The sequence below is a fragment of the Lepisma saccharinum genome, chromosome 20, assembly GCF_977018435.1.
Source record: "Lepisma saccharinum chromosome 20, izLepSacc3.1, whole genome shotgun sequence".
Lineage (NCBI taxonomy): Eukaryota > Metazoa > Arthropoda > Insecta > Zygentoma > Lepismatidae > Lepisma > Lepisma saccharinum.
In genome coordinates, this window is record NC_139248.1 from 67,928,307 (window position 1) to 67,954,098 (window position 25,792).

At 38.2% G+C, this 25,792-nt stretch overlaps 2 protein-coding genes across 6 annotated transcripts in view; one reads left to right on the plus strand and one right to left on the minus strand.

The window, feature by feature from the left end:
• The window catches only part of LOC146003678 (BTB/POZ domain-containing protein 6-B-like), a 41,401-nt gene extending 39,016 nt beyond the window's left edge, over positions 1-2,385 (plus strand). The window contains exon 6 of the mRNA XM_083142040.1: positions 1,314-2,385. Coding sequence (XP_082998166.1) covers positions 1,314-2,240 — 927 coding nt within the window. The 3' untranslated portion in view covers positions 2,241-2,385. The remainder of the gene's footprint in view (positions 1-1,313) is intronic.
• Positions 2,386-8,026: 5,641 nt separating this feature from the next.
• Pde11 (Phosphodiesterase 11) overlaps positions 8,027-25,792 on the minus strand; it is a 492,115-nt gene continuing 474,349 nt past the window's right edge. For 4 of the 5 annotated variants that reach the window (XM_083141571.1, XM_083141574.1, XM_083141572.1 and 1 more), the window contains 6 exons: positions 25,224-25,311; positions 21,427-21,527; positions 18,301-18,442; positions 14,490-14,564; positions 12,817-12,900; positions 8,027-8,343 (listed from right to left, as the gene is read on the minus strand). In XM_083141571.1, the coding sequence (XP_082997697.1) occupies positions 8,218-8,343; positions 12,817-12,900; positions 14,490-14,564; positions 18,301-18,442; positions 21,427-21,527; positions 25,224-25,311 (616 nt within the window). In that variant the 3' untranslated portion in view covers positions 8,027-8,217. Of the gene's footprint in view, positions 8,344-12,816; positions 12,901-14,489; positions 14,565-18,300; positions 18,443-21,426; positions 21,528-25,223; positions 25,312-25,792 lie in introns of those variants that run through there. The other variant, XR_014443817.1, reaches the window with a different exon arrangement.

Below are 25,792 nucleotides of genomic sequence, written 5' to 3' on the forward strand. Positions count from 1 at the left end.
GCGCAGAAGATCTTCAAAAGGGAGATTAGTAATGACATTAATGGGAAAGCAAGGAAAGAAGGAGAAGAGGAAAAGGAAACAGAGAAAGTTAGTTTTGTCAGAATTCCATATTATAAAGGGGTTTCTGAAAAAAAAATAGAAAATACTGTAAAGGAATATGGGGTTAGATGTGGGATGAAGGCCTCCCGGAATATAGAAAAAACATTTCACAGAATATAAAAAGGGGGAAGGAAAACCCAGATGGACACAAAGGTGTATACAGGATAGAATGCGAATGTGGCAGGGAGTATATTGGGCAGACGGGAAGAAGCATGCACGTGAGATGAAGGGAGAGCATGATGATGACATCAGAGAGGGAGTCCCTAAATCGGGGCTATCTGAACATATCATTTAAAGTGGGCATAAAATCGTAAAGAGAGAGGTGATCAGGAAAGAGGAAAATAAATTAGGTAGAAATGTTTATGAAGCTGTGAATATTTGTATAGGGAGGAGTACTAAACTTAACAGGGATGATGGCAACTTGGAAGAAGACTTTTAAAAAAAATGGGATAAGGCAATGAAAACTGAACCTAAGATCGGCTTTCATGTTACTCCGGAGGTCATCCAAACGGCTGGTGAGGAACGAGAATTTACGTTAGAATGGTGACGTAATAGGAGGGGAACAGGGACTGAATAGGAGGAGAAGCAGCTTTCACCTCATATCAGATTGGTGTTGTTCACCAGCGCTGGCCTTGCAACTGACATGGGTTTTTATCGATTTCAAGTGTTCCCGTTTTTAAGTGGCTTTAATCGAAATAGATGGTTTGTCTTTATGGGATTTTTAATATGTGGAGTTTTCTAATTAGGAATGTGTCAGGGAAAGTGTTTTCAACCCTAACCTCAACCTAATCCTCTTTTAACACTTTTTAACGTGACACTATGTTCAGTGCTTAGGAAAATAGTTACGAACCTGATGAAGGGGGTAGTAGGACCCTGAAATGTTATTCCAAAAAAGCTTCATACTCACTCACGTAAGTAGTGTTAAATTTAACTTTATACAATTTAACGTTGTTTATTTTATTTTATTGCAGGTGACCAGATGATTTTAATTAATTTTGTACAAATGAAAATGCAAATTTGTTTTTGTATTCACAAGAAAAATGACAATGGCATATATGTAGAAATTTTAGAAATATCTAATCAGTTGAATTATTAACAATATTACCGATGAACCAATATATCTTATTTCCCAAAAAAACATTATGTGGTGATTAATGAGTGTCATCCCTAGTTTTACATCTATTTACTCATAAAAGTATATTATTTTGTTGCAGACCATACGAGATCACATATATCCAATTGCAAAGGATCCTGCATTTTTGAAAACAAACTCTCATGCATTTCTGCTCATCTTGCAACAAGATTCACTCGCTATTGAAAGCGAGGGAAAGCTGTACGAGCTTGCGATACAGTGGGCAAAACGAGTGACAGAGAGGAAGGGGCTGAACGCATCAGCAATTAATATTCGAACTTCCGCTATCAGTGCACTTCGTCACATCAGATTCCTGGCATTTCCGAAGGCAGAATTTCAGGAGACGGTGATGCCTTCAGGAATTTTGAACGCTCCGGAAGCTTCAGCTATTCTCTCCATGATAATGGGTGGACGAAAAGGCCGTGTCAAGATACCTGATTGGGTTAACATAGACTCGAACCCACGAGCCATTTTGGAAATATGCAATTGGTCCGATTCCCCGCACGAGACGATCCAGTGTATATCAGATGTTTCTACTCGTTTCTCTGTGACGCACGATATACTTCTTCGAGGGTTCCAGCTGTCAGCGTCGTCACGACTGGAGCCTGACACTCAAACTAAGAAAGAATCTTGCACAGTGTCTCTGCTGGACCAAGCTGGAGATTGCATAAGGAGAAGCACATTTACATTTCATGAAAACCCAGAGTTGCCGGTAGAAACCTTTTTTGCACGTCCAATACAGCTGAAGAATGGTGTAACGTATGTTATTCAGATTGCCGGAAATAACTTCGACACGATACGGTACTGGCCAGGTTCCTGGTTCAAGTGCGGGCCTTTAAGTTTCCTGTTCCACGACCGTGGACTGAAAGCTGAGCAGATGGCATCCTGTGTGATGAGCATTGCTGGAATATTCTTCACACTGGGAAATGTATCCAAGTCTAGTTCCATTTCTGTGATGAGCCAGAACGACGACATTTTCAAAAGTGCACGAGAAGATAGGAAGCTATGAAGTACATAAAATTCATGCCAAGGATATTTTTTCTATTATTCACACCTTTCATGTAAGCTACTTTCTCCACTTGAACTGTAGAAGGCACAAAGTGTTTTTTAATTCAATTCTCAGCATGAATTAAAACATTTAAATGGATGCTGTATGTATGAGTTTTACTGAATATTGTAGGTATGTCACCGATATGTGTGGTATGTGGTATGAGCCAATGCTGATACTCTCACTGAAGTTCAAAGAAAATTTTAAGTAATCAGCCGAGTTTAATCTTGTATTTTTGTCATAGAACAGTCAATCCAATTCATTATTCAGTGCATATGAGAATCTGTAACATATACTATATTGGTTGAGTTGGTGTTTTAAGTACACTTTATCCACAGTAAGGCTAATCGGGACTGGACCTACAGTTTAAAGTGGAATCCGAACCACTATGTGCCTTCGCCGGGTATCGAACCTGGAACCCTTGATTACAAGGCAACGACATAACTTATACTATATGTCACTGATTTGAGATAATTTCTGTAAAAAGAAAAAAAAGTGCTCCCCTGTGCTTAGCACCACGCCATGAAGGCTTATAGTGGGTGTGGGGGTAACACCCCACACTTCCTTGATCCGGTCATGAGTGGGGGTGATGTGATCAGCATCATGCCACTGACCGCCTTTACCCACCAGGGTTTCCCCCAGGTACCCATGTCATTCGATGCTGGGTGGATGCCGGGGCTGCTTCCAACGTTAGAAAAGTTCCCGGATTTGAACCGGCCGGGGATCGAACCCGGGACCTTGTGCATGGTAGTCAGATGCGTTACTGACTGAGCCACCGTGGCCACTAATTTCTGTAAAGGTGCTGGCCAGAACTAGTTGTATTGTATTTGATTAGGATTTCGAGGATGCTCATGTCAATAACTAAATTGAATAAGTACATTAAAAATGGTAATTAACTGACATATACGCTGTTTCTGATGAGGCATATCTACACTGAAGAAAGATAACACACATTATTAAAACATGATAATTACACAAAATACTGGTGATATTATTATCCCTTACAAACCATAGCAATTTATCGGTAGAACATTGCGAGTGATTTTGTCAGGTCGTAGAATGCTGAATTTTCTACACGTCACAAAAGAGACCATGAATCTTCTCTTGTGATCCATTGAAGATATCACCGAGGTATTTCGAATTTGTAATTAATCTCATATTTATTCGTGGAATATAACCGCTATCCTCTCATTATCAGTGAAAGGTGTGTCATAATTCAGATTGCCAATACAATTAGCAGAAAGGTGTGGGAATAATTTGGTGGGGTAACAACACTTCTTCTGGGCACGAGGCTGAGATGCACACCAGCCACCACTGCTACAAGTTAATGCCATTTACACCACATGTTATCTCAATATCTAGCATTCAACAGGGCGAAAGGACACCCCTCCCCACTACATACATTTGTGCCAGAAATTAAAAGATCGAGCATGAAACAAATGAACATATGCAGTTGATGCAGATGACCTGTTGCACTTTGATCATCATCATCTCTTCTCCAATTCCAAAGGCACTATATGTTACACAAGTAGACAGGGACAACTAACATTCTTCTAATTAATGCACAGGTGTATGTAATGGGGAGAAAGTGTCCTTTTGTCATGTTACAATCTAGGTATAAAGTTAATGTGTGGTATAAATGGCATAAACTTGTTTTTCACTGTGATTCTACAGATAGTTTTTCTTGTATGTACGCATTGCTTGCATTGTAGAATTATTTTCCTGTAGTTTACGGTTATTACAAGCATAAGAAAACAGTTTTGAAGGGAGCGCGTGTGCTCCTGAAACATCACAACGAAAAACTGTTTTCTTATGCTTGTAATAACAGTAAACTTCAGGAAAATGATTCTACAGATGCGTTGATATTATAATTCCAAGCCCTCATACTAATTTTAATTTGATCTGTTATTTTAAGTGCACTTTATGTACAGATACGCTAATTGGGACTGAGCTTACAGTCATGGGTGTCTGCAGGATCTTTTCCAGGGAGAGGCAAGAAAGGCAATTTATTTCCAGGGCAGGCAGAAGCGGCATATTTTCCCCCATAATAGTGATGTCCCCTCAAAAAAACACTACTACAATCTGAAATTATTATGTCCTTTAACCTTTTGACGCCCAAGACCTTTTTCACAAGTAAGCCTCTGGGTACCGAGCCGATTTTGAGCAAAATGCAGAGTTTCAATTAAATAAGTGTAGATCGGAAGCTAATTGCCCTAGAGAGATTAGTGATATACTGTTGTACGCGGAATGAACCAGAGATTCAGATTATATGAATTTTTTGCAAATTCGGCGTATATGTGGCGGGGGGAGGGAGCTAACTCTCAAAATTCCAAAATTTTGGAAAAAAAAAATTGGTTCCCCCACCCTCCTCCCAAAAAAAAGTACATGACAGTGTCGACATGCACATGGAAATGATCGCTGACATGTAAGGAACACAAAAATATTTGCATTATATCATATGACCAATGTAACTTGAGTTGTACCCCCAAAAGGAATGGTCGGCACGCCACTGATTCAAGCTTCAAAATGCAGCGGTACCTTGAAATGACTATAGCTCAGAAACTAAATGCCCTAGAGATATGAAAGATATACCGTTGTACGAAGAATGAATCACAGATTTAGACGATATATAATTTATGCACATTCGGCGTATATATGGAGGGGAAAGGGGGGAAATCCCCTGAAAATACTTTTAAATAAATGGGGTTTCGCCCCCCGCCCCAGGCCCGTAGCCAGACAGGGGCCAGGGGGGGCTCAGCCCCCCCTGACATGGTTGCCAGCCCCCCTGCCACTGCCGCCAGCCCCCTTGATAGTCGGTAAAACAATTTTGTATTCTAATTTGTTTGGTTGAAGAGTGAAAATGTAGACAGAATATATTATTTTGTTTACAACTTCGTTTGTACATCTTGCTTATGAGCAGAAGTCTAAACAGCGGCAAGTGTTTAGAAGATTCTCTAGACTTCAGAAAGTTCCTTCATAGGGAGCCTTCTTTATGTGTACCTTTCCTGCCCCTGTTGCAGCCACTCATTTGACGGAAATCTGGGACTTGGATGTCATTATCCACATTCCTTCCGCATCTACGTCAAATGTCAACAGATCCCAAGTTTTATTGCTTTGGCCGGGGGTGGAATGTATGGTAGGCACTACGATTGAAGTGAATATTGTACATTTTAACATGTATGATATAAATATGTATCATCAAAAAAAATATGGAGTGTGTATTAAGGGATGGTGTCAGTAGCAATCATTAGCACTTCAAGAGATGTTTCAGAAGATCTGGAAAAAACTGTAGTATTTGTATGATATTTCTAAATTTTATGTTTTAAATTAACTTAATAACCCCCGACACACATAATTTACCTTCATTTAATACTAATAAACTTTTAAAAAATGGACTTGGTATACAAAGCCCCCCCTAATAACCCGTGAGCCCCCCCTGGAGGTCAGTTCTAGCTACGGGCCTGCCCCGCCCCCCGAAAAAAAGGATATGAAAAGTTCAAAATGCACATAGAAATTATCGCTGGCATGTAAGAAACAGAAAAATATTTGCATCATTGTCGTATGACCAATGTAACTTGAGTTGTACCCCCAAAAGGAATGGTCGGGACGCCACTGATTCAAGCTTCAAAATGCAGCCTCTCCCCCTCCATTTTCATGAAGACAAAAAAAATGCAAAAAACCATTTCTGTTAAATACATGTGTTAGGAACAATATAAAAAAATAAAATCGAAATTCTAGCCAAAAATAGAAAAGTTATAACGTAAAAACTACGACCTTGACACAGCATCTCGATCGAGATGCTTGGTACCCCGAGGGTTACTTTTGGGTATCTCATTCGAGACGCTTGGGCACCAAAAGGTTAAACCCTTTATAATAATTAACATAAATTCTGTGACTGATGTGTGAAATATATACTTTTTAGATGAACATTCATTTTCCAGGGGGGTGGGTGCCTCCACTGCCTCCTTGGCCCCCTCCTTTCGGACATCCATGCCTACAGTTTAAAGTAGGATCCGTACTACTGTGCAATCCTCCAGCAGGGGTCGAACCCACGACCCCTTGATTACAAGGTGACAACGTTACCACTATGCCATCAGGGAGACTAACGTGAGGAATTTTAACTTCTTCACCGAATTAGTTGCAAGTTTTAAAAGACAAAAAGGGTTGCCACCTGAAACTTCTTGTCAACTTAGCAGCCAGCTTGGATTTGCAAACTCTATAACAAGAAAAAATGGTCTAATTTTAGTGAGAGCCATCACATCAAAACAAAAATAATAATTTGCAAGTTAATGTATTAGCACATGTTACTAATGCATTACTTACAAAGTTATCTGTTACTTTCTAAAGCTATTGACATGTGGTCACGACAAACCCCCAGTCGTCGTTGTAGGTTTCCATGACCAGGTTACGCTACTCATCCATAGCTCTCCAGTTTCCTCACAATGATGGGTGGCTACCAGTCACATACACTGGCCGAAATCTCAAGAGAAAAGTTGTAATGCTTCCCCTAGGAGGCTCGAGCTTGCATGTGTTCCATAGCTCCAGCACAAAGCAAGATGCCTTAAGACTGCATGGCCATTGTGTAGGACAGTAACACCAGTGCATAAGATTTACAAATGCAAGTGAGCAACTGAAAATTCATCCTTCATCAATCCATTTCCTGCAACTATAACTGCCTCAGTTCTATGTCAATCTCCTCAAGTCTCAAACAACTTGGTTCTTTGCAAACTCATATTTTCCATTCCACTTATTTTTCTTGCATCTGGCCTTACTTCCAATATTTGTTTCATATTCCGGACATCTTTACTAAAAATGATCGAATCCTATCAATGCAATCCATTAGGGAAATTAATTTTGTTTCTTTGAAAGTACATATTTTTTACTGCAGTTCTTAATATCATCATAGTTTCTAAATTATCAACAGAAACATATAACTGTATAGTAAGTTAGGTCTGAATGTAGTTTACTTCTCTTTCTTGGAGAAGTCAGCAGTGGTCAATGGCACATGCAGGAAGGGAACTGATGGGGATACAGCCCATCCCGAAATTATGATAAAATCAACATTTCCAAATGAAAGCAAATTTTGGAAAAACCAATGTGGTAAATACATTTTTGTATCTGAACAACTTCTAACATGAAGGCTAAAAATAGTAATTACAAAATAAAATACCGCGGTGGCTCAGTCGGTAACGCGTCTGACTACCATGCTAAAGGTCCCGGGTTCGATCCCCAGCCGGTTCAAATCCGGGAACTTTTCTAACGTTGGAAGCGGCCCCGGTGTCCACCCAGCGTCGAATAACATGGGTACCCGGGGGAAACCCTGGGGGTAAAGGCGGTCAGGGGCGTGGTGCTGATCACATCACCCCCATTCACGACCGGATCAAGAAAGTGTGGGGCGTTACCCCCACACCCCCTATACGCCTTCATGGCGTGGTGCTAAGCACAGGGGAACACTTTACCTTTACCTTTTTTAAAATATTTTATAGTTTACTTGGCTCTACCCAAAAAACAGCTATGTTCTATCCATTTTTACAATTCCAGCCCCCTCTGACAAAAATCATGCATACGCCAGTGGGAGCAGTAATAGTTCATCGACAGATAGACTTATTGCAACAATTTGTAGAGCCTTTTTCTGGTCCTGAGATCACAACATCTAGTGCATACGGTTGAACAGAAACAGTCTACCATATTACTTTCCCTGATCTTCAGCCTGCCGTTCATTCAAAAGACTCCAGTATAGATATATATATTAGTTTATTCATATATTATCAATTTACAACATCCTGTACAATACATACAAAACAAAGGCATCCTTCAATGGTCCAAAAGATTCTGCCTCAAACGTCACCAGCCACTTCCATGTCTTTCGATGCAGAATGAATTCACTCATTGTAAAAATCACTTGCTTCTCTTCACACAATGGACGGAGCATTGTTTATCATACACTTTCTTTACTCTCGTGTTCTTCGTTTAGTGTTTGTTCGGCTAAAGATAACCAATGTTCTTTGTTCTTCCTCACTCCATCTACTAATGGCACCAATTTATCTGACAATCCTGCAAAAGCCTAGACAACGCAAGAGGAAAATTAGAAAGATGTGATCTAGTTATATACATATATACCTAGGTACGGTGGAAATACTGGGTTGCCACAATTAAAGTTGCGCTACTCAGAGCCATCTGGAGGCCATTCGAACAGATTGTGCTGAAACTTGGTGTTGAGGTTATGGAGACCATGGAGAAACAAATTCTGATGAAAAAAATAGTAGTTAAAATGTTTAGCACCAGGTGGAAATGTGGCGCCTAGAATTAAGTTTCTTGCTTAGAGCCCTTTGGAGTCCATTCGAAGCAACAGATTGTGCTGAAACGGTATAGATGCTATGGAGACCAAGGGGGAGTGAATGCTGACGAGAAAAGAAGTTCAAATTTTAACCACCAAGTGCAAATGTGGTGCTTATAATTAAATTTCCTCTACTCAGAGCACTCTGGATTGTGGTGAAACTTGATATAGAGGCTATGGACACATGGGGAAGCAAATGCTGATGAAGAAATAAATAGTTAAGTTTTTCACCACTATGTTGAAATGTGGCGCTGAAGTAACAACAACCAGTAATTTTTAGATGTTGGAACAACAGTGTTCAATATGCACCCTGTCAAAGTGAATGACGCTTCGCAAGAATAAGGCAACGTGATCAGAGGTCGGAAGAAGTGTTACCTGGAATGATGTTCACTGTGCACCAGATTTTGACCTGGTGGTGAAAATTTGAACTATTTCTTTTGTCAGGCATCCCTTCCCCATACTCTCCATAGCCTCTGTACCAAGTTTTAGCACGATCTGTTGATTCGAATGGGCTCCAGAGGGATCTAAGTAAGAAAATTAATTCTAGGCGCCACATTTCCAGCTGGTGGTAAAAATTTTAACTACTATTTTTTTCATCAGAATTTGTTTCTCCATGGTCTGCATAGCCCCTACATCAAGTTTTAGCACAATCCGTTGCTTGGATCAGGCTCCAGAGGACTCTGAGTAGGGCAACTTTAATTGTGATCACCCTGTATGTTACCATACAGTTCATGACACCTCTTAGCTTGAACATATGCATTTTACAATCATAAATTTAATGTTCTATTGAACTCACTGTCAATTTAGTACTCATCTAGTCTTAGGTTTTTTTCATTCTATAGAGGTTGATTCGCTTCCATAGATAAGATGGATATGAAATTTGCACCACATATGCATCAGTGCTTGTTGTGTCAGCTAGCCAAGTGGTCGCATTGTGTGAAGTCTAACGCTGCTGAAAGTGAAATGATTCTGAGAAGGCTACATTGTAGCACTTTCCGATGCAAAGTTCAGTTGTTCCAGCATAATCAAACAGTGCCAGGATTTCATGCAAGAAGATTCACAGTGAACGCCATAGTGCGAGGATATCCTTGGGGTATCTATCACACAGAAAGCACCATCTGAAACGGACCAGTGAAACTGACAACAACGGTGCTGCGTGGAATTTGCAAATTGACTGCTTCTGAGAATCCTCTGACACAGCATGCTATGGCCAAACAGTTCCATGTGTTGCAATTATCAATGTCTGAAGGTGATACACAAGGTCAGTGTTCACGCTCTGAAATGCAAACCATGTCATGAAACGAAAAACCAACTGTGGGAAGCTGTACGAGCATCACCTGGCAGGGGACCTTAGCTGAAGCATTGATACATGTAACAAACTGTGGAAATGTTCATACAGGAACATTTCGATGCAAAAGAATGAAAATTTTGTTCACCAGTGCACTGGAAGTTTTCTGAAATATTTCCCAATTGTGGCTGGATTTTGATACATCACGAGAAAAAACAAAGTGAAAATCAATGCTGTGTGTTATCAGAAACATATGCTAACTGATATTTACAAGGAGGATATCCCCACATTGTATGGACAGGACACTAATTGGGTGGAAGTGCATCAAGACAAGGCATCCAGGCACACGGAAAAACTTCGCTGTCATTCTATCAATCCATATTGAAGCAGAGACCAGTATTCATGCAGTTCTCTTCATTGACATCCCTGTGAAGAGTACCAATGAACTACTGTGCATTTCGACTTGTGAAACACTGCCTATCTTCATGTAAGGGCATAGAGAAAGCTTGCCAACAGGAGTGGGATAAGATACGCATGGTACAGTGGGATCCATGTGTATTACTGTGCAAAATTTCCATCACCATGTTCCTGCACTTTATTTGACGCAATAAGAGCTTCAAGAATTTAAAGAAAACTCAAAACAAGCTGGTGACATCTTCTGCATCAACATACATAAAAATCCATTGCATAAAAACACGTAGGATGTAAGAGAAAAATTAATGAAAATAGTCATGGACAATTTGCATGGTAATACACATGGCCCACTGTACAACTGCAAAGCAGTATTATCCAATGGAAACTGCAATCTCCAGCAATAGTTCAGTGTGCTGGCCTTCACATCGAACACAACCAGTGGAGGAAGGCAGGACTGTCTAGATGAGTGAACACTAAGTGAATCAACCTCTGTGTCAGTTATTTTATGCCACTTTTATACCTACTGGGTTAATCCACAATGAGAATGCATGATGAACTGATAAAGGATCATGGAACAAACTCAATGATACATCCAAGCCTTAGCCAGGGAACGAACCTGGGAGCTCTTGCTTTGTAGTATTACGCTGGTCATGGAAGCTTTAGATTTCAACTTGTACAAAGTTGTGGTACATGCTTTAAACATTTTTCATCATATTCCACAATAAATGTATTACTCAAACTGCAACATTCATTTACATATCATTATTATAACAATATGGCTATATCGTACACAACATTTTTCAGCTTATTATACTTCTAAAATTTTTCTTGTTATGGAATCACACAGACTGTGTAAAATTCTGCTTACTTCTCTTCCTTGTGCAAGTTTTACGTGTATCGATCTGTAGTTATTGTCTGTGGTAGCACCTTTGCATGATGAGAGTAACCTAGAAAAGCACTAGGAAGTAGGAGAGAGAGGTGTTACTTATGTCCTATGCCCTACTCCACGTTCATCAATTTAGCTTCTGCAAGCATGCAAGGTCCGTTCCAAAAGTATCTAACCTTATTTTTTCTCATGGAAACAAATTAAGCATGGAAGATGTCCTCTGATGGAGAGATGTTGGTTTGATTGATTTATCTTTTGTATTTTACTTCATTTTCTGCCACTTTAGGCTAATCACGATGATAAGGATGAGTGATGATATGATGAAATTGATAGAGACAAAGAACATCCATGCCCAGGCTGGAACCCAGACATCTGGTGCCGTAGCACACCATGCTAACCACTCTGCCACACAGATTGGCAGAACACCTTCATATGTATACATGATTTTTTTTCTAGTATGCACAGAGTGTCAGCAGCTGGCAAGCCTATGAGTCAGTGAGTGTAGTAAAATCCAATGGATTTTCATTTGCTGTGAAATGACAATAACTTGAGCAGCTGCATAGCATCAAATTTGGTGATACACAAGAGGAAACCATTTGAAAGATTCAGCAGGCTTTCGGTGATGTTTCCCTGGGCATCATCCACCTTAAGGTGTAGTACAACCATTTCAAAGATGGCCACATGTCGGCGGAGAGAAATCCATGTTCTCATATGCTCTCAACAAGCCATTGACAAGGTGATTGACCAAGAGTGAACATTAGTCGCACAGCACTATCATGTTAACATCCAAGAACTTACAGATGAGGTGGAGATATGCACTGGTTATGTACATTCCATTTTGAGATAGGATTTGTTCATGCGAAGAGTGTCAGCAAAATTTGCTCAAAGACGCTAACAACAGAACAGAACAGAAGCAACTTGCATCTGATTGAGGTTCTCTTAACCAAACACAACATTCCTCTGGTTTGTCATGCTCCCTACTCTCCCGACTTGGCTCCTTCCGATTTTTCGCTGTTCCCGAAGATGAAAATGCCACTGAAAGGAACCCAATTTGAGTCACAACAAGACATTATGTGGAATGTGACAGCCCAGCTGTATTCCATTCCTGATACTGCTTTGAAGGGGATTATGGTTTGAAACTTCCAAATGAGTTTTTTCTTAACCAAAGGGTGTATACTTCTTGAATAGATCTCATAGAGCAACAAATTCCAAGAATACTTTCCACAACAGAAGAATGGTTTAGAAGTGATTGTGTTTGTTATTGTTTGAAATTAGTGTGATTTTTATTTGTGCAAATAACAATGCATCACAATTCACATTCATTACATGTTCCATGCACCAGATAATGGTTTTATTTATTTGAGCTTTCAGACATAGTTCATTTTTGCAGTCTTTGGTTTTTTAAGCTTCTTAAAAAATTTCATGAAATTCAGGTTACTGGCATAGCGTTACATTCTTGAGGCAAGTCTTATAGCTAAGCCTAATGGTTGATTTAAGTGTGTTTTGGAAAATGAATTTCAACAAAACATTATTGAAAATATAAAAAATGCCAGCAAATTAGGATAAAACACACAAAAAAATTCAGTCTCTCTCAATCTTAAGCTAAGTTTACCTCATAAACAGGCATGCAGATTGAATCTATGAATCCCACTTGCATCATGGGAAGCTGGTCCTCTTTTTCTCGATTCATCATATCCTGCAAAAGAAAAAAATAATAAATAAATAAATACAGCTTGACTTAAAATAAAAAGGAAATAAAAATCACAATTCTAGCTTCTTCTTAAAGGTCCACATAACCACTTTTTTCTACATTTAAAATAATATATAAGGGCTGTTCAGTGGGAAACCGGAATAGTAGTATTAAAAATCACTTGTACGACAGATATTATTAACACCATTAAGCCTTGTTTCCATGATATGAAAAACTCAATATGCTGACCAAGGCAGAAATTTATTTAATTATAAAACATAAACTAATGTAACGTTTCAACCTTCTAGCAAGGTCTTCTTCAGACTCTGCACCAAGTACAAATGTAGAAGGTTGAAACGTTACGTTTAGTTTATGTTTTATAATGAAATTAATTTCTGCCTTGGTCAGATATTATTGTGCAGCAGGTAGGTATGTGTCAGCGACCTTGAGCTACCAAAAGATGGACTTGGCATGCCTGTGGCATGCATACCCAGCTGGAATTTTCTATTGGTTCCAATTGAAATTTCAATTGGAATGAGTCTGATTCTATCGGATGCCTAATATAGGTATCGGAATGTATTGGTTTCAATCGAAATCTCAACTGAAACCATTTGGAAAATCAAGACAATTTCCAATTGGTGAATTGCATCTGATTGTAAGTTTGTAATATATTGTAGAATCAATATGTTATAAATACATTTATTAACTCAAAGCATAGGTAGTTTAATTCTTGACATCACATTTTCTGTGATTTCGAAGTTCATTGGAAAAACAGCACACTTGAACTGAATTTCTTCTGAATTCTAATGTATACTACTGAAGTCAGATTTATCTTAAATAAATAAGTCAGAAGAACTCTCTCTTAAGAATTAACTCAAGTTTAAAGCAGCTACTAGTTGGAATAAATGTTCATATTAGCTCTTGTTATTTGCAATTATGGAATTTCCATGATTTTTCTTATGTGCATGTAATGCAATTGGAAAAATGAACACAAATCTTACGTTGTCAGATATGTCGGGCTAATTTTCCGGGGAGTTTTATGACCGGCTGGTGAAGTATAAAGTTGTTCCCATTCACTGCTCTACAAATAATAAATATTTCTGGCATTCCTCAGCTTTAACATAGAACTAACATCAAAGGCTGATCAGAAGGGACCAGAAATGCTATGTAAGTTATATCGAGATTATAATAATTATCTTTTGATAACGATATCGTATTTTATTTATTTTTATGTATCATTTTTGATTGATACTTCAATAAATAATAACAAGTTATTAATAGCAATAATTTTATAATTAGGCCTAACTGAATTTTCAGGAGGGTAGTAAACTACCTCCTTGGGATGTACCGTTTTATGGTCAAAATATTATGGTCACCCTATATATCATGCAAATGACTAACATATGTACATTGTTTCAGTTTATGATTTCAGCGAAGTTGAACTTGTGTGCCTAATCATAAAGTTATTTACAACTCTATGCTGGGAGACTGTCAACATGAAAGTCCTTAAATGTCTACATTTAAAACATTTACATCCTCCCCCACCCCCTTTCCAACTTCCAGCAGTGCATTTAGAAGACACACTTGATACTTACTATGGGTGTGATATTTAGCTTCGTCCTCTCAATATCCCCTTGCTCAAAAAACTCGCTCGTAACCAGCTCTGCAACCTAAAAATATTGAAAATAAATCAATACAAGTTTTATTTAAAAAAACTCTGTAAATGCAACATAATAAGTATGAAACATTTACTTTATATAATTCCATGATCAAGTGAATATGTTAACGTAGAAGCAGTGGCGTGTCAAGAGTAGAGAGAGTATTTATGGGGGTCATTCACCAAGGAAAAAGTGGTGTAACATGAGCAAGATGATATCCGAGAGCTATCATTTTTCAAGATTACACTTCCTAGAATATTTATGGTCTAGGTCATATCCTGTTCTCAACCTTGACCTGGGTAGCTTAAGGAAGGTAAAGACTCTTTCTGATGCACACATGCTAAGCATCAGCATCAAACAAGTGTGTACTTAACATAAGGCTCGGCTGGACCTTTTGAAGCAGTTTTCAAATTTTCCTCTCCTTTCAAAAATCGCTGATATTTCAAAATTCAAAATATTTTATTTGCTTAGAATACCTTCTACAGCATTCATGTAAATCTTTATGTGGTTTGCTTTCGCTGGTGCCTAGATATTCTCAATAGTTTCATGATTACATAAGTCTATTAAACTATTAATAATATCTAGACAATAGCGAAAGGAAACCACATTAAGATTTGTGTGAATGCTCTGGAAGGAATTCTAAGTAGATGGAATTTTTCGGGTTTTGGCATATCATAGTGTATTTTTTTTCGAAACGAGAGGAAAATTTGAAAATAGCTGTGCTCCCATCAGCTAAAGGTTCAACCGAACCTTAAGCATCATCACTCTTTGTTCGGAATTCTATACTCCCTTTCTAAGCCAACACCCAGTTTATAACATGTGATAATCTGCACATGACAGTGCCAAAATATAGGCCTGACTGCTAGATAAGAAGACATAAACCATCATATGAGCACACCACTGGCTACAATTGATTCTCGTAGAGAAACAAGAGCCATTTTGCCGCCAAGTCTGCTCATCCACCTTCTGCCAGCTAGGCTACCTGCAGAATGTATTACTCTCTCTTTGACTTGCAGCAGGAAGAGTAGGACAAAGTAATGGGTAACGAGCTTCAAGTTATTAAGCCCACCATCGGTGCTTGGCATTTGTCGTACCATCCGCTCCATCGAGAATTTGTTCTAAATTGGCTGTGTATTGGACACAGCCATCTCACACATGGCCACTTGCTGCAAGGGCTGGGCCCTACAATGTGTTGGGTGTGTAATGTCATTTTTAAGTATTTGACATATTCTTCTTGAATGTGCGAACTTGGCTTTCCTCACGTAGACTTAAAACCTTCCCAACTGTTCATCATTCCTGTTAATGGAAAGATATTTGATTACAAATTTGATAGACATTTGTATGGAAGAAAATTTCCAGTGGTGAGTCAAAAATCAACGAAGATTGAAAATGAATGAGTTAAAATTTTTGGGTTGTGTTGGCTCATATGGCCATTTTGCACCCTTTGTGTACATGGGGAAATGGCCCCTTATCTAAAAATTCTTACCTAAGAGTTTAAAAAGGGTGTGTGAAAAGCTCCTTGGGAAACATTTAAAGTGCAAGGTTGTGAAGTGACCTCCACAAAACAAACACTAGACATTAAGAAGGTCACAATAAACTAAAAAACATCCTCATGGACTGTGAAAGAAACCAGCTCTTCTCAAAAAGTAAAACACTGTCAAAAAGTAGGTTCATCTTAAAAGTTCGTTTACCTATCATTATGCATGATAAAACAATAGGGGAAGGTGGGGTAAGATCGGGTAGTGGGGTGAAACTAGGTACGGTTCTGGCATCATTAGTTCTCCTTTCTAGTGGACAGACTGTGAACTACACTCCACTAGTCAAGAAGAAGGAGCGGCCATATTGGTGTGTTGTTGCTGTTGAATTCACAGCGTCTGTGTAAGTGAATTTGTTTTGTTTTGTTTTTAAACCATCCTTATTCAATAGTCATTACAGTTATAAAACGCTCTTTAGTCCAGCTTATTATATGTTTACTAAGGATTTTTACCCTAAAAAAACAATATGGATTTAGTCCAATAGTAGCGTGGTTCTGTTTAGTTCTTATAACCTCTGCACTCGGGGTAAGACCGGGCACTACCCATCGTTGCCCCATCATTTAAGACCAAATTACATTTTTTGTAATGATATATTTTCTAACTCAACAAGGAGAAGGGTGGATCCAATGTGGAAAGTGTCTTGGCTGGGCTCACGAAAGCTGCAGTGGAGCTGAGGAAGAAGACAACTACTTTACTTGCGATTTCTGTAACTAATATTCTTGAATTGTTCAGCTAAGGCATGAACCAACTTGTAATAGGTATAAAATAAAAATTTCTGCTACTTTTCCACTGAAAATCTCGTTTTTATATTTTCCCATAAAGTTAACATATGCATCCGATAGTGCAACTGACTTTTCAGGAATGATATATTGTGTACTCATTTAAACAATGCAATTTTTACTTAAATCTGACAAACTCTAGGTCGAATAGTTAAGCTCCAGCAAGTCTTCGAGTGTTAGCTACCCGGTCTTACCCACTTTCCCCTACACTACTACTCATTTGAAAATAATTTTATTATTTTTTGGCAAAGTTTCGTTTACAGTTCCTAGAATTTACACATACTGACAGTTGAAGTAAGTTCTGGGAAACTTGAATGAAGTTTGGGCAAAATATAAAACTACTTTCAAATAAGATTTTTTGTATTGTTTTATTTAATAGCAGGTAGGCAAACGATCAAGAACAAAATTTATATTTATGGAAAGACAATTGTGTGCACATATATATACACACATGTGCACTTACTAGTCAATGTACACAAGGAATTGTAATTTAGATTCTGAAAGGGTTCTTGAAAAACAAACAAAATGTGACCAAAATAATAAAATATACTGTACTTACAAATAAAAGAAATGTAGTATTTCTGTTACATTACTTTCTCAAAGTTACTTTTTACATATCCTCTTCACCAGTGATGAATTCAGAGGGTGGCTTGAGCAGGGTGGGGTGGGGTCCCTTCCAGAAATTAAAAAGTTCCCCCCCCTAAAAATTTCAATAGTCTTGCAGAGCATTCGAACAATAGCTAAGAAATTTAGCAACCATGTATATTTTGATTTTATTACATTCACTTCAATTTAACATAGAATAATAAGCACTGATTTATGATTAAAAGTTAAAATAATTAACTAATTTACATTATCATCTGTTTTGATAACTGACTGCTGGCATAGAAGGGCCATTCAGTACCATGAATAGAGTGATGACAAAATTAAGAAATAGGATGGACCAGCTTCAAGCTTCAATGAAGGTTTTAACCGAGGTCGATGAGGAACCCACAAATAGTTCAATTGATGATGTCATCCACAGATATGCATTGCAAAAAAGCCTCAATGCATTAGTTTGCTATAAATGTAAGTTATTGCATGCTATAATATAATTCTATTGATTCTCATGTCACTCCTAAAATGATAGTTAGTTATACATAATTATACTTAATTTAATAACATATCAGAGGTAACGTGAAATTTAAAAATTGTAGTATTATTTTATTAGCATTATAATTTGATGCCTAGGACATTCCCCCCAATGAAGTATGAAATCCCACCCCCAGAGGGAAATGGCTGGATTGAACACTGCTCTTCACATTCCTCTTCTTCCCCCCCCCCCCCAACATCTCATAACCTTCTGCTTTCAAGAAACGAGGCCTGCATGCCTCTCCTCAGTTTACTATCACAGTAACAATGATGTGATTGTTGAATTTTCACCAAGCTGCTTACCCTTTTCTCTACATCCCAAGGTTTCGTAATGGCCGCCAGATCACAGACTGTCATTGTCATCCCTCTCAAGAGCTCCCTATGATCCTCTCGCATCCAGTTGTACGTTTTTGTATTGACTAGGCTGAAGAAGGCACCTCGCTTCCTTAGAAACAAACCACAATACCTTAGTTTTACAATTATGATGGGCTACAACAACATTAAACTGTTTATTCATTTTTACTTCACTAAATATTACCTATTTTCAAAGTTTCCATGGTAAATTTTTGGGGTCAGAATTTGTTCCATACAGCTGCACAAGTAAACGTCTCCACTTAGGACCAATTGAATGTCAAAGTGGGCATTTCCGATACTCGTTCACCTTTAAAACATCCAGTTAGTAGCGAGCATGATGAGTGAGCAAGCAGTACCAGTCAGGGGCGTATCCAGAAATAAAACTTGGGGAGGAGGGGTTAAGACAGGGGTGCCCATTCGCCAATGCATGTCATAAGCCCCACAAGGTTCTAAATTAAGACAGTTTATAACAGTGATATATATTAAGGCAGTGATATATTAATAATACTATCCTATTAAATATTAATAATTATAATAATAATTACTAGACATGCATACACGGACAAATAATGTTTTTTACTCCCTGGTACGCAATGCAATATATTGTTTCTAGTATTTCACCACTACATGTATTATTCTGACAAAAAGAACAACTTTACTTACTGTACCAAAACGGTTTCTAATGGTGGAGTTCAACATGGCTACATTTACCAAATGACTGGCAGAGTGCGCACACATTCCTTTTGGGTATTGTTCATTTATTCATGATTGTACACCATAATATCTGCCACTCACATCATAACCTTGACTCATGAATTTCTTCAGGTCAAGACCAAGTATGTGACATTGTTCAAGAAGAACAGTCAGATTTTCAGCTGACATATTACTACCTAGTGTGATACACAGGGGTGCCCATCCTCCCCAAGGCCAATGGCACATCCCCCAAAATCACATTATGTGTCCATCCCAAATCATATAATTCCCACCATCAAACCATATCGTAATCCCTACAAAGTATTTAATTACGGCAGTGTGTCTACCAAAAGTAACTTTTTCCTTAGCTTTTTGTTCCAAATGATGTACCTGCTTTAAATTAAGCAGTATACCAACACTAAGCATTGTATTTTAAGAAGTAATGCTATTAATGAAAATCGAGAATATCGCTTATGTCTTGTAATGCAGCTATAGTATTGATTGAGTTTGTGTTTTAAGTTCACTTTATGCACAGTAAGGATAATCGGGACTGGACCTACAGTTTAAAGTGCGATCTGAACCACTTGTGCCTCCATTGGGTATCAAACCCGGGACCCCTTAATCACAAGGTGACAATGCACCACTTCACCATCAGGAAGGTGTAATGTAATGCAGCTATAGTATAAGACTTTACATTCACCTCAGTAAAGTGCCAAGCACACATCCAGACAACAGAAAATTTTTTCATCCATTTCAGGCGTTCAAGAATATTAATATTATGGCGTGTCAATACTTTCTTAGGATCCAGAGATATTTAGTCTTTTGCAGCTTCTCTTTTGGCATGTTCGGGGTCGACAATGTGTGGAACTCTCTCTTCACTGCACCTTTGACAATCTAAGATTTAACACTTTATCAAGAGCTTCATATCTCTCAATTTATATTTAATACTCAATCCTACCAACAAAATTTCCATGCCATAATCTAAGACCTACAGTTGGATACTGTCTCCCCCCCCCCCCAACGTTTAATTCAGAATCTCCCCCAGAACCCACCTGTCAATTAAGGCCTAATATGTAAGAATTGGATATTTCTCCCCCCCCCCCCTCAACGTTTTGAGAGTGATGAGGAGGTGGAGCTCTTCTCGTGCAATTGGCTTTGACACCACCAATTGGCTTTGACACCAACCAACACCAACCATATATATATCTATATTATGGTCATTGAAAAATTACCATTCAAGTGGCAATAATGTCTTCATTGTATTTGAATGTGCAGTATACAGAAAAATGATCCTTTTGTATTTTTGCAATATTTCCCTGTAATAAAAAATTACAGTGAAATGAAAGTTTATATTTGATTGACCCATGTAATATGCAGATGATTTCTAGAGGCTTATCCAAACTGAATTACCTCAAAATGAAAGTGATGCATGGTCTCAAAATCTTCAGTAACTGAAGTGAAGATGTGGGACAAATTAAGTGGTGAAAATTTAAGTGTCTAATGATAAGAAGGAAGTAATCAGAAGCTCAGTTCCTAAAACCTTAGAGCAAAGTTGCGTACCCCTAAAAAGCTTTAGTCACTTAAGATACACAGTCTCTGAACATGATTGTAAAATTAGCTTTTGAAAACTGAATCACTGAAGATGAATGTAAGATCTGTTGAAAGCTTCATTTACTGAAGAACATAAAGCTGGCTGGCTGTTGAAGTGCAAAATTAGGTGTTGAAAACTTCAGTTACTGAAGTTGGATGTGAAGTTAGGTGTTGAGAGTTTCAATTCTTCAAGAGGAGTGTTAAGTTACCTGTAAAAAGCTTCAGTCCCTGAGGCTTAGAGTATCATTAGAAGTTAACACTTCAGTCCCTTTAAATGAGAGAAGCTTTCACTCTCAAAACCTTAGAAATGTTCTCTGAAATCACCTTACCTTCTCTCATTTAAAAGGGACTGAAGTTTTAACTTCTAACGATACTCTTAGCCTCAGGGACGGAAGCTTTTTACAGGTATAACTTAACACTCATCTTGAAGATCTGAAACTCTTGCATTCATATTCAAGAACTGAAGCTCTCAACACCTAACTTCACATCCACCTTCAGTACCGAAGCTCTCAACACCTAACTTCACATTCAACTTCAGCAGCTAACATTACTTAGCAATTCTGAAAATTCTATCTGAAAAACTGTAATAATAATAATAATGTGATTTTTTTAATTTTGACTGATATGAACATACATACATCTACAATTTTCAATTATTAATTTTTAATGTCAAAGATATAATTCCAATTCCTTCTTATAGGTCTAGAAGAAAGGAAATCCCCAAATCTTCTAGACACTTATACTTCTGCTTTCTGTCACATATAACACACTGTAACACACATAAATTCGTACCTAAAGTATACTGCTAGGTCTGTGGACAATATCGCATCCTCCAGAACCTTAATGACTCGTGAATATTCGTCCGGCGAAACATTACTCAAAATCTGGTTTCCCTGGAAAAAGAAACAATGCACACAATAAGAATCAACACTTCATGATATTACATGCATATTTTTTTCTAAACTTGTTTCTCATTCTACTTTTGTAGCTATATTTCACCCGATCTCTCGAAGTTAACTCTGCATTAGACATGTAATTTTCTGTGACATATTTATGTTCATGGGTGACACCCAACCCTTTAACTATCTTTAGAGCATGAAATACACCATGGACCATACTGCACATGCAATGTGAAATGTTCTTTGTCTTTCTTCTTCTTGCATTTTTCTATTACACTTCTAAGTGACATAATACAGGGTATCTACACAAAAATGCCCAAATTTTATTTGGTTCCCAATTCCACAGCAATAAATTAAAGGGAATGTTGTTCACACACATAAGTCTTAGGAGTATAGAGTTAGTAAAAACAACATAACACCACTTCCACATGTTTAGTGTGTAGAAAAAATCACACCACTTCCACATAAGCCCCTGTGATGACACGAAGTTAAACATCAGGCCTCACCAGATGTTCAGCTTTGGGTTATCCTGCACTGTTCCACAATGTGATGTGGTTGCTCTGATCTCCATATTTGAACATTATGCTTATTTGCTTATTTACTGTTTCCGAGACATAAAACATGGCCTCATCTGAAAGCATGTTGAAGCGGACCTGGACGTAAATTGAGCACAGACTAGAATCCATCCTTTGAAACCACTCATCTGATTCATGTGTAACACTGCAGTGTGGCATTGTGATCGTGGTAGTAGAAACAGGAGATGGTATCATGTAAAGGAGGGCTCTTGATATAATATTTCATGTTGTATATGCATCTACAGTCCTGCAGAAATAACTTGAGAGAAATGGCCGCTCTGTGAGTGATGCAACTGCGCTCGAATTGGCTAGAGCGGGGGACTTTCCACTGTAACGGGCCAATGGAAACTCTAATGTTCGGGCGCATGAAATGTTATCAACTGTTGAAAGGACTCGCGTGCAGTGACTGGTGAAGCAAGCAAGCGGCAGTGCATAGAGCCTCGGTGTTTTCAAATTACGGATGAAAGGTAAAGAATAAACTGTTTATCCATTTATTGTGTAATATAGAATACTTATAATGCTTATAATTTTCTTAGCATGTCCTCTTAATACAGTAATATTTCCGGTACACAATATAATTATTTTTCAAAACTCCCATCTCCCGTTGTCAGCAGATTGCCCGTGATTCACGTGAGAGTCAAGCGTTCGCTGTAGGTTGGTACTCCTGCAGAGGCGACGACAGCCAGCACCCATTTGTCTCAAGTTAATTCTGCGGGACTGTAGGTGCCTGAATATCATCATGGTATTCCTCTTGCACATTTCTTGGCAGTATTTTTACCTCTCAATGCAAGCAACCCCAAACCTGCTGTTTACTGCCCTTGAGGTGTACTGTGCTGACATGGGGTGCTCGATTTGATTCTTGACTCTGACTTTTATCATTTGCAGTCATTTTTCTGCCATTTTTGGCTAATTGTGACAATGTATGATGATTAGAGGCACATATTTTTGGTAAATAAAAAAGCAAAATTTCGGTACAAAAACAGTCAATTTTGGGTTCAAAAGTGGTAAATAACCTAAAATTTTGCTGTTGTAGCGGTGAAAAAGTTGAATATAAAATGACATTTTGGTTTTAAAAAAGTGTGAATATAATCCCAAATTTGATTAAAAAACTGCACTTACTACACAAAATAAACATATCCCTTCTAATAGCACATTTATGTAGTTAACAGAGTATTAAGTGTATTCATTTTACTTAGCGTTTTGTGCTTCTTGGCTAATTTGCAAAGATGGGGATGAGGGATGAAATGATGAAATTGATGAAGCACGAGCGGGATTCGAACCCGGGACCCATAGTAGAAAATAATGAATTTTCCGTGAATTGCATAACTCACAGGATAATTCTGACTGCAGAAAGTGCCATGTCGGTAAATAAACTCTAAATTTCGTGTTTAGGAGTCCATTTCGGATTTTGCAGCTCATTTCGCATTATTTTGTGACAAAACAGGGTAGGAAAATGCACCTCGCACCTTTCAGAAACATGAAAAAGTAACATTACAATGTGTTATTTCACATTTCATGTTTTCATCAAAAACAAAATGTGCATGCCTCTAATGATGATATGATGAAACTGATGAAGGGAATACACAAAGAACACCTATGTGTAAGCCGGGATTTGAAGCTGCAACCTCTTGCATTGTCACGTGCTGTGCTAACCACCACAGAGTGCTCTCAGGCCATCACAAGTGAAAGAAGTTGCTCAAGCAATGTATTAGAATATACAAATGATTTGCGGTGCGGGAACTTAACTGAACATAAATATTGAGCCTTAATCCTGATTAACACATGGCATAACAGCCTGTGAGGGTCAGTGCCTACCTACCGACTACCAGTTTCACTCCCACAAGAAGTGGGAGATCACACTGTTGGAAATTTCTACTGTTTTCAGTAGACAGAATCTACTGTTATCAACTGTACTCTACTGTGTGTCTCGGAAATCTACTGAAACTCAATGGTTTCCTACTGAACTTGTTCAGTGTTCAGGAGGCCTACTGTACATGTACAGTAGAAGAAATACAAGTGAAATATTCTCTTCAGTATTACATGTAATGTTGTATACAGTGCATGTAACTCAACATGTGGGCTGTAAATATAACTTTTATACTCCATGAGGCCTTAGAAAGATCGCTTCGTGGGCTTGCAGCAGGCGACAATATGGGGGTGTGTCTGCGAGAACCAATCAGGTCCACGAATGACCGAGCCTGGTTGCCATAGCTAGCTCGCTGCACCCTTCTGGAAGGGTGAGTGACCTCTGCCTCTTGCTACCTTGGCCTGTTTGTTCGGCTGAGGAGCAGACGACACAAGATTATCGGCAATAGTGTGCGAGCAACGTCTGCTGTTAGCCCATGAAACGCTCTTTCTAAGGCCTCCGGCAGTATAATTCCTCCTGATTTACAATTTATTTTTGTATCCATTTGAAAATCTAACAGTAGATGTTTCTAAACATCTATAGAGCTACTGAAAACAGTACAGTAAAGAAATTACAAGTGAAAATAACTTCTTCAGTATTATATTTAACATGTATGTAGTGTTTTTAGCTTAAAATGGTAGCTATAAGTATTACATTTCATTCATCATTATTAGCAAATTTTATTTCTATCTGTTTGAAAATCTGAACACAGTAGATGTTTCAAAACACCTATAGATCTACTGAAAACAGTAGACAAAATTTTCAGCAGGGCATCCAACCAGTTATAGGGTGACATGTGGTCAGCATGGTGAAACCAGTCATTGATGTAGGTTTTCTATGAACGCGTTATGCTACTCATTCGTAGCTCACCAATTTCCTCACGATGGCGGGTGGACACAGATCCCATACCCAGTCCAAAATCTAAGGAAAAGTTGTTATGCTTCGCACCGGAGACTTGAACCTGTGCTCATCCCGTAGCCGGAGTTCAAATCTTGCACCTTAGACTGCATGGCCAAGGTGCGGTATGATTAACTACAAACTTAACAATAATATTAACATGAGAAATGCAATAAAAACAATAATATTCACGTAAAGTTATCTGAAAGATGGGTTTGAATAGCAGTGCAATTTGAGTGCTATTTCTACACCTCTCATGTTGATGCAATGAAAAGTTAATTATTATTGCTAATCTATCAAAATTTCAATTACCTGGCTACTGAGAATCATAATGCATTGATCAAAGTGATGGTGCTCCATCGTTGAGGTAGAATACAGTTGCGCTAATGCTGAGGAAGCCCTGAAAAAAATAAAATCAGACAATTTTGCTATCTCACTAATGAAAACTAAGGATGGTGAAGTACTTTAAACATTAGACAAATCACAAATATTCATACACCATATTCATTATTTTTCCTATTCGATTAGGCTTTCGCAGAATGGGACTTCAAGAGTAAGGTGACTGATCTGATAAACATCTCTTCTTCCTCTCTTTCTTCTATCCTGACAATGAGGATCAATTTCTTCAAAATAACAAGAGTCCCTAAGGAGCTGAAGTGACAAGTGGCAAAACTGCACATTCATGAACAACAAACCGAGACGGCATGATACATGCCACCGAGAAAACTGCTCAGTCCGAGTGACACACAAGAGATATGTGCACCTTGTCGTGTCACTGCAGTTTGATAAGTTTGTATTTATACACTAAGGGTTTGTTTCCAAGTGACATGAACCACTTCTTGTTTCGGTCTGAAAGCTCCGTTAAAGCTTTTCCTTTTTGT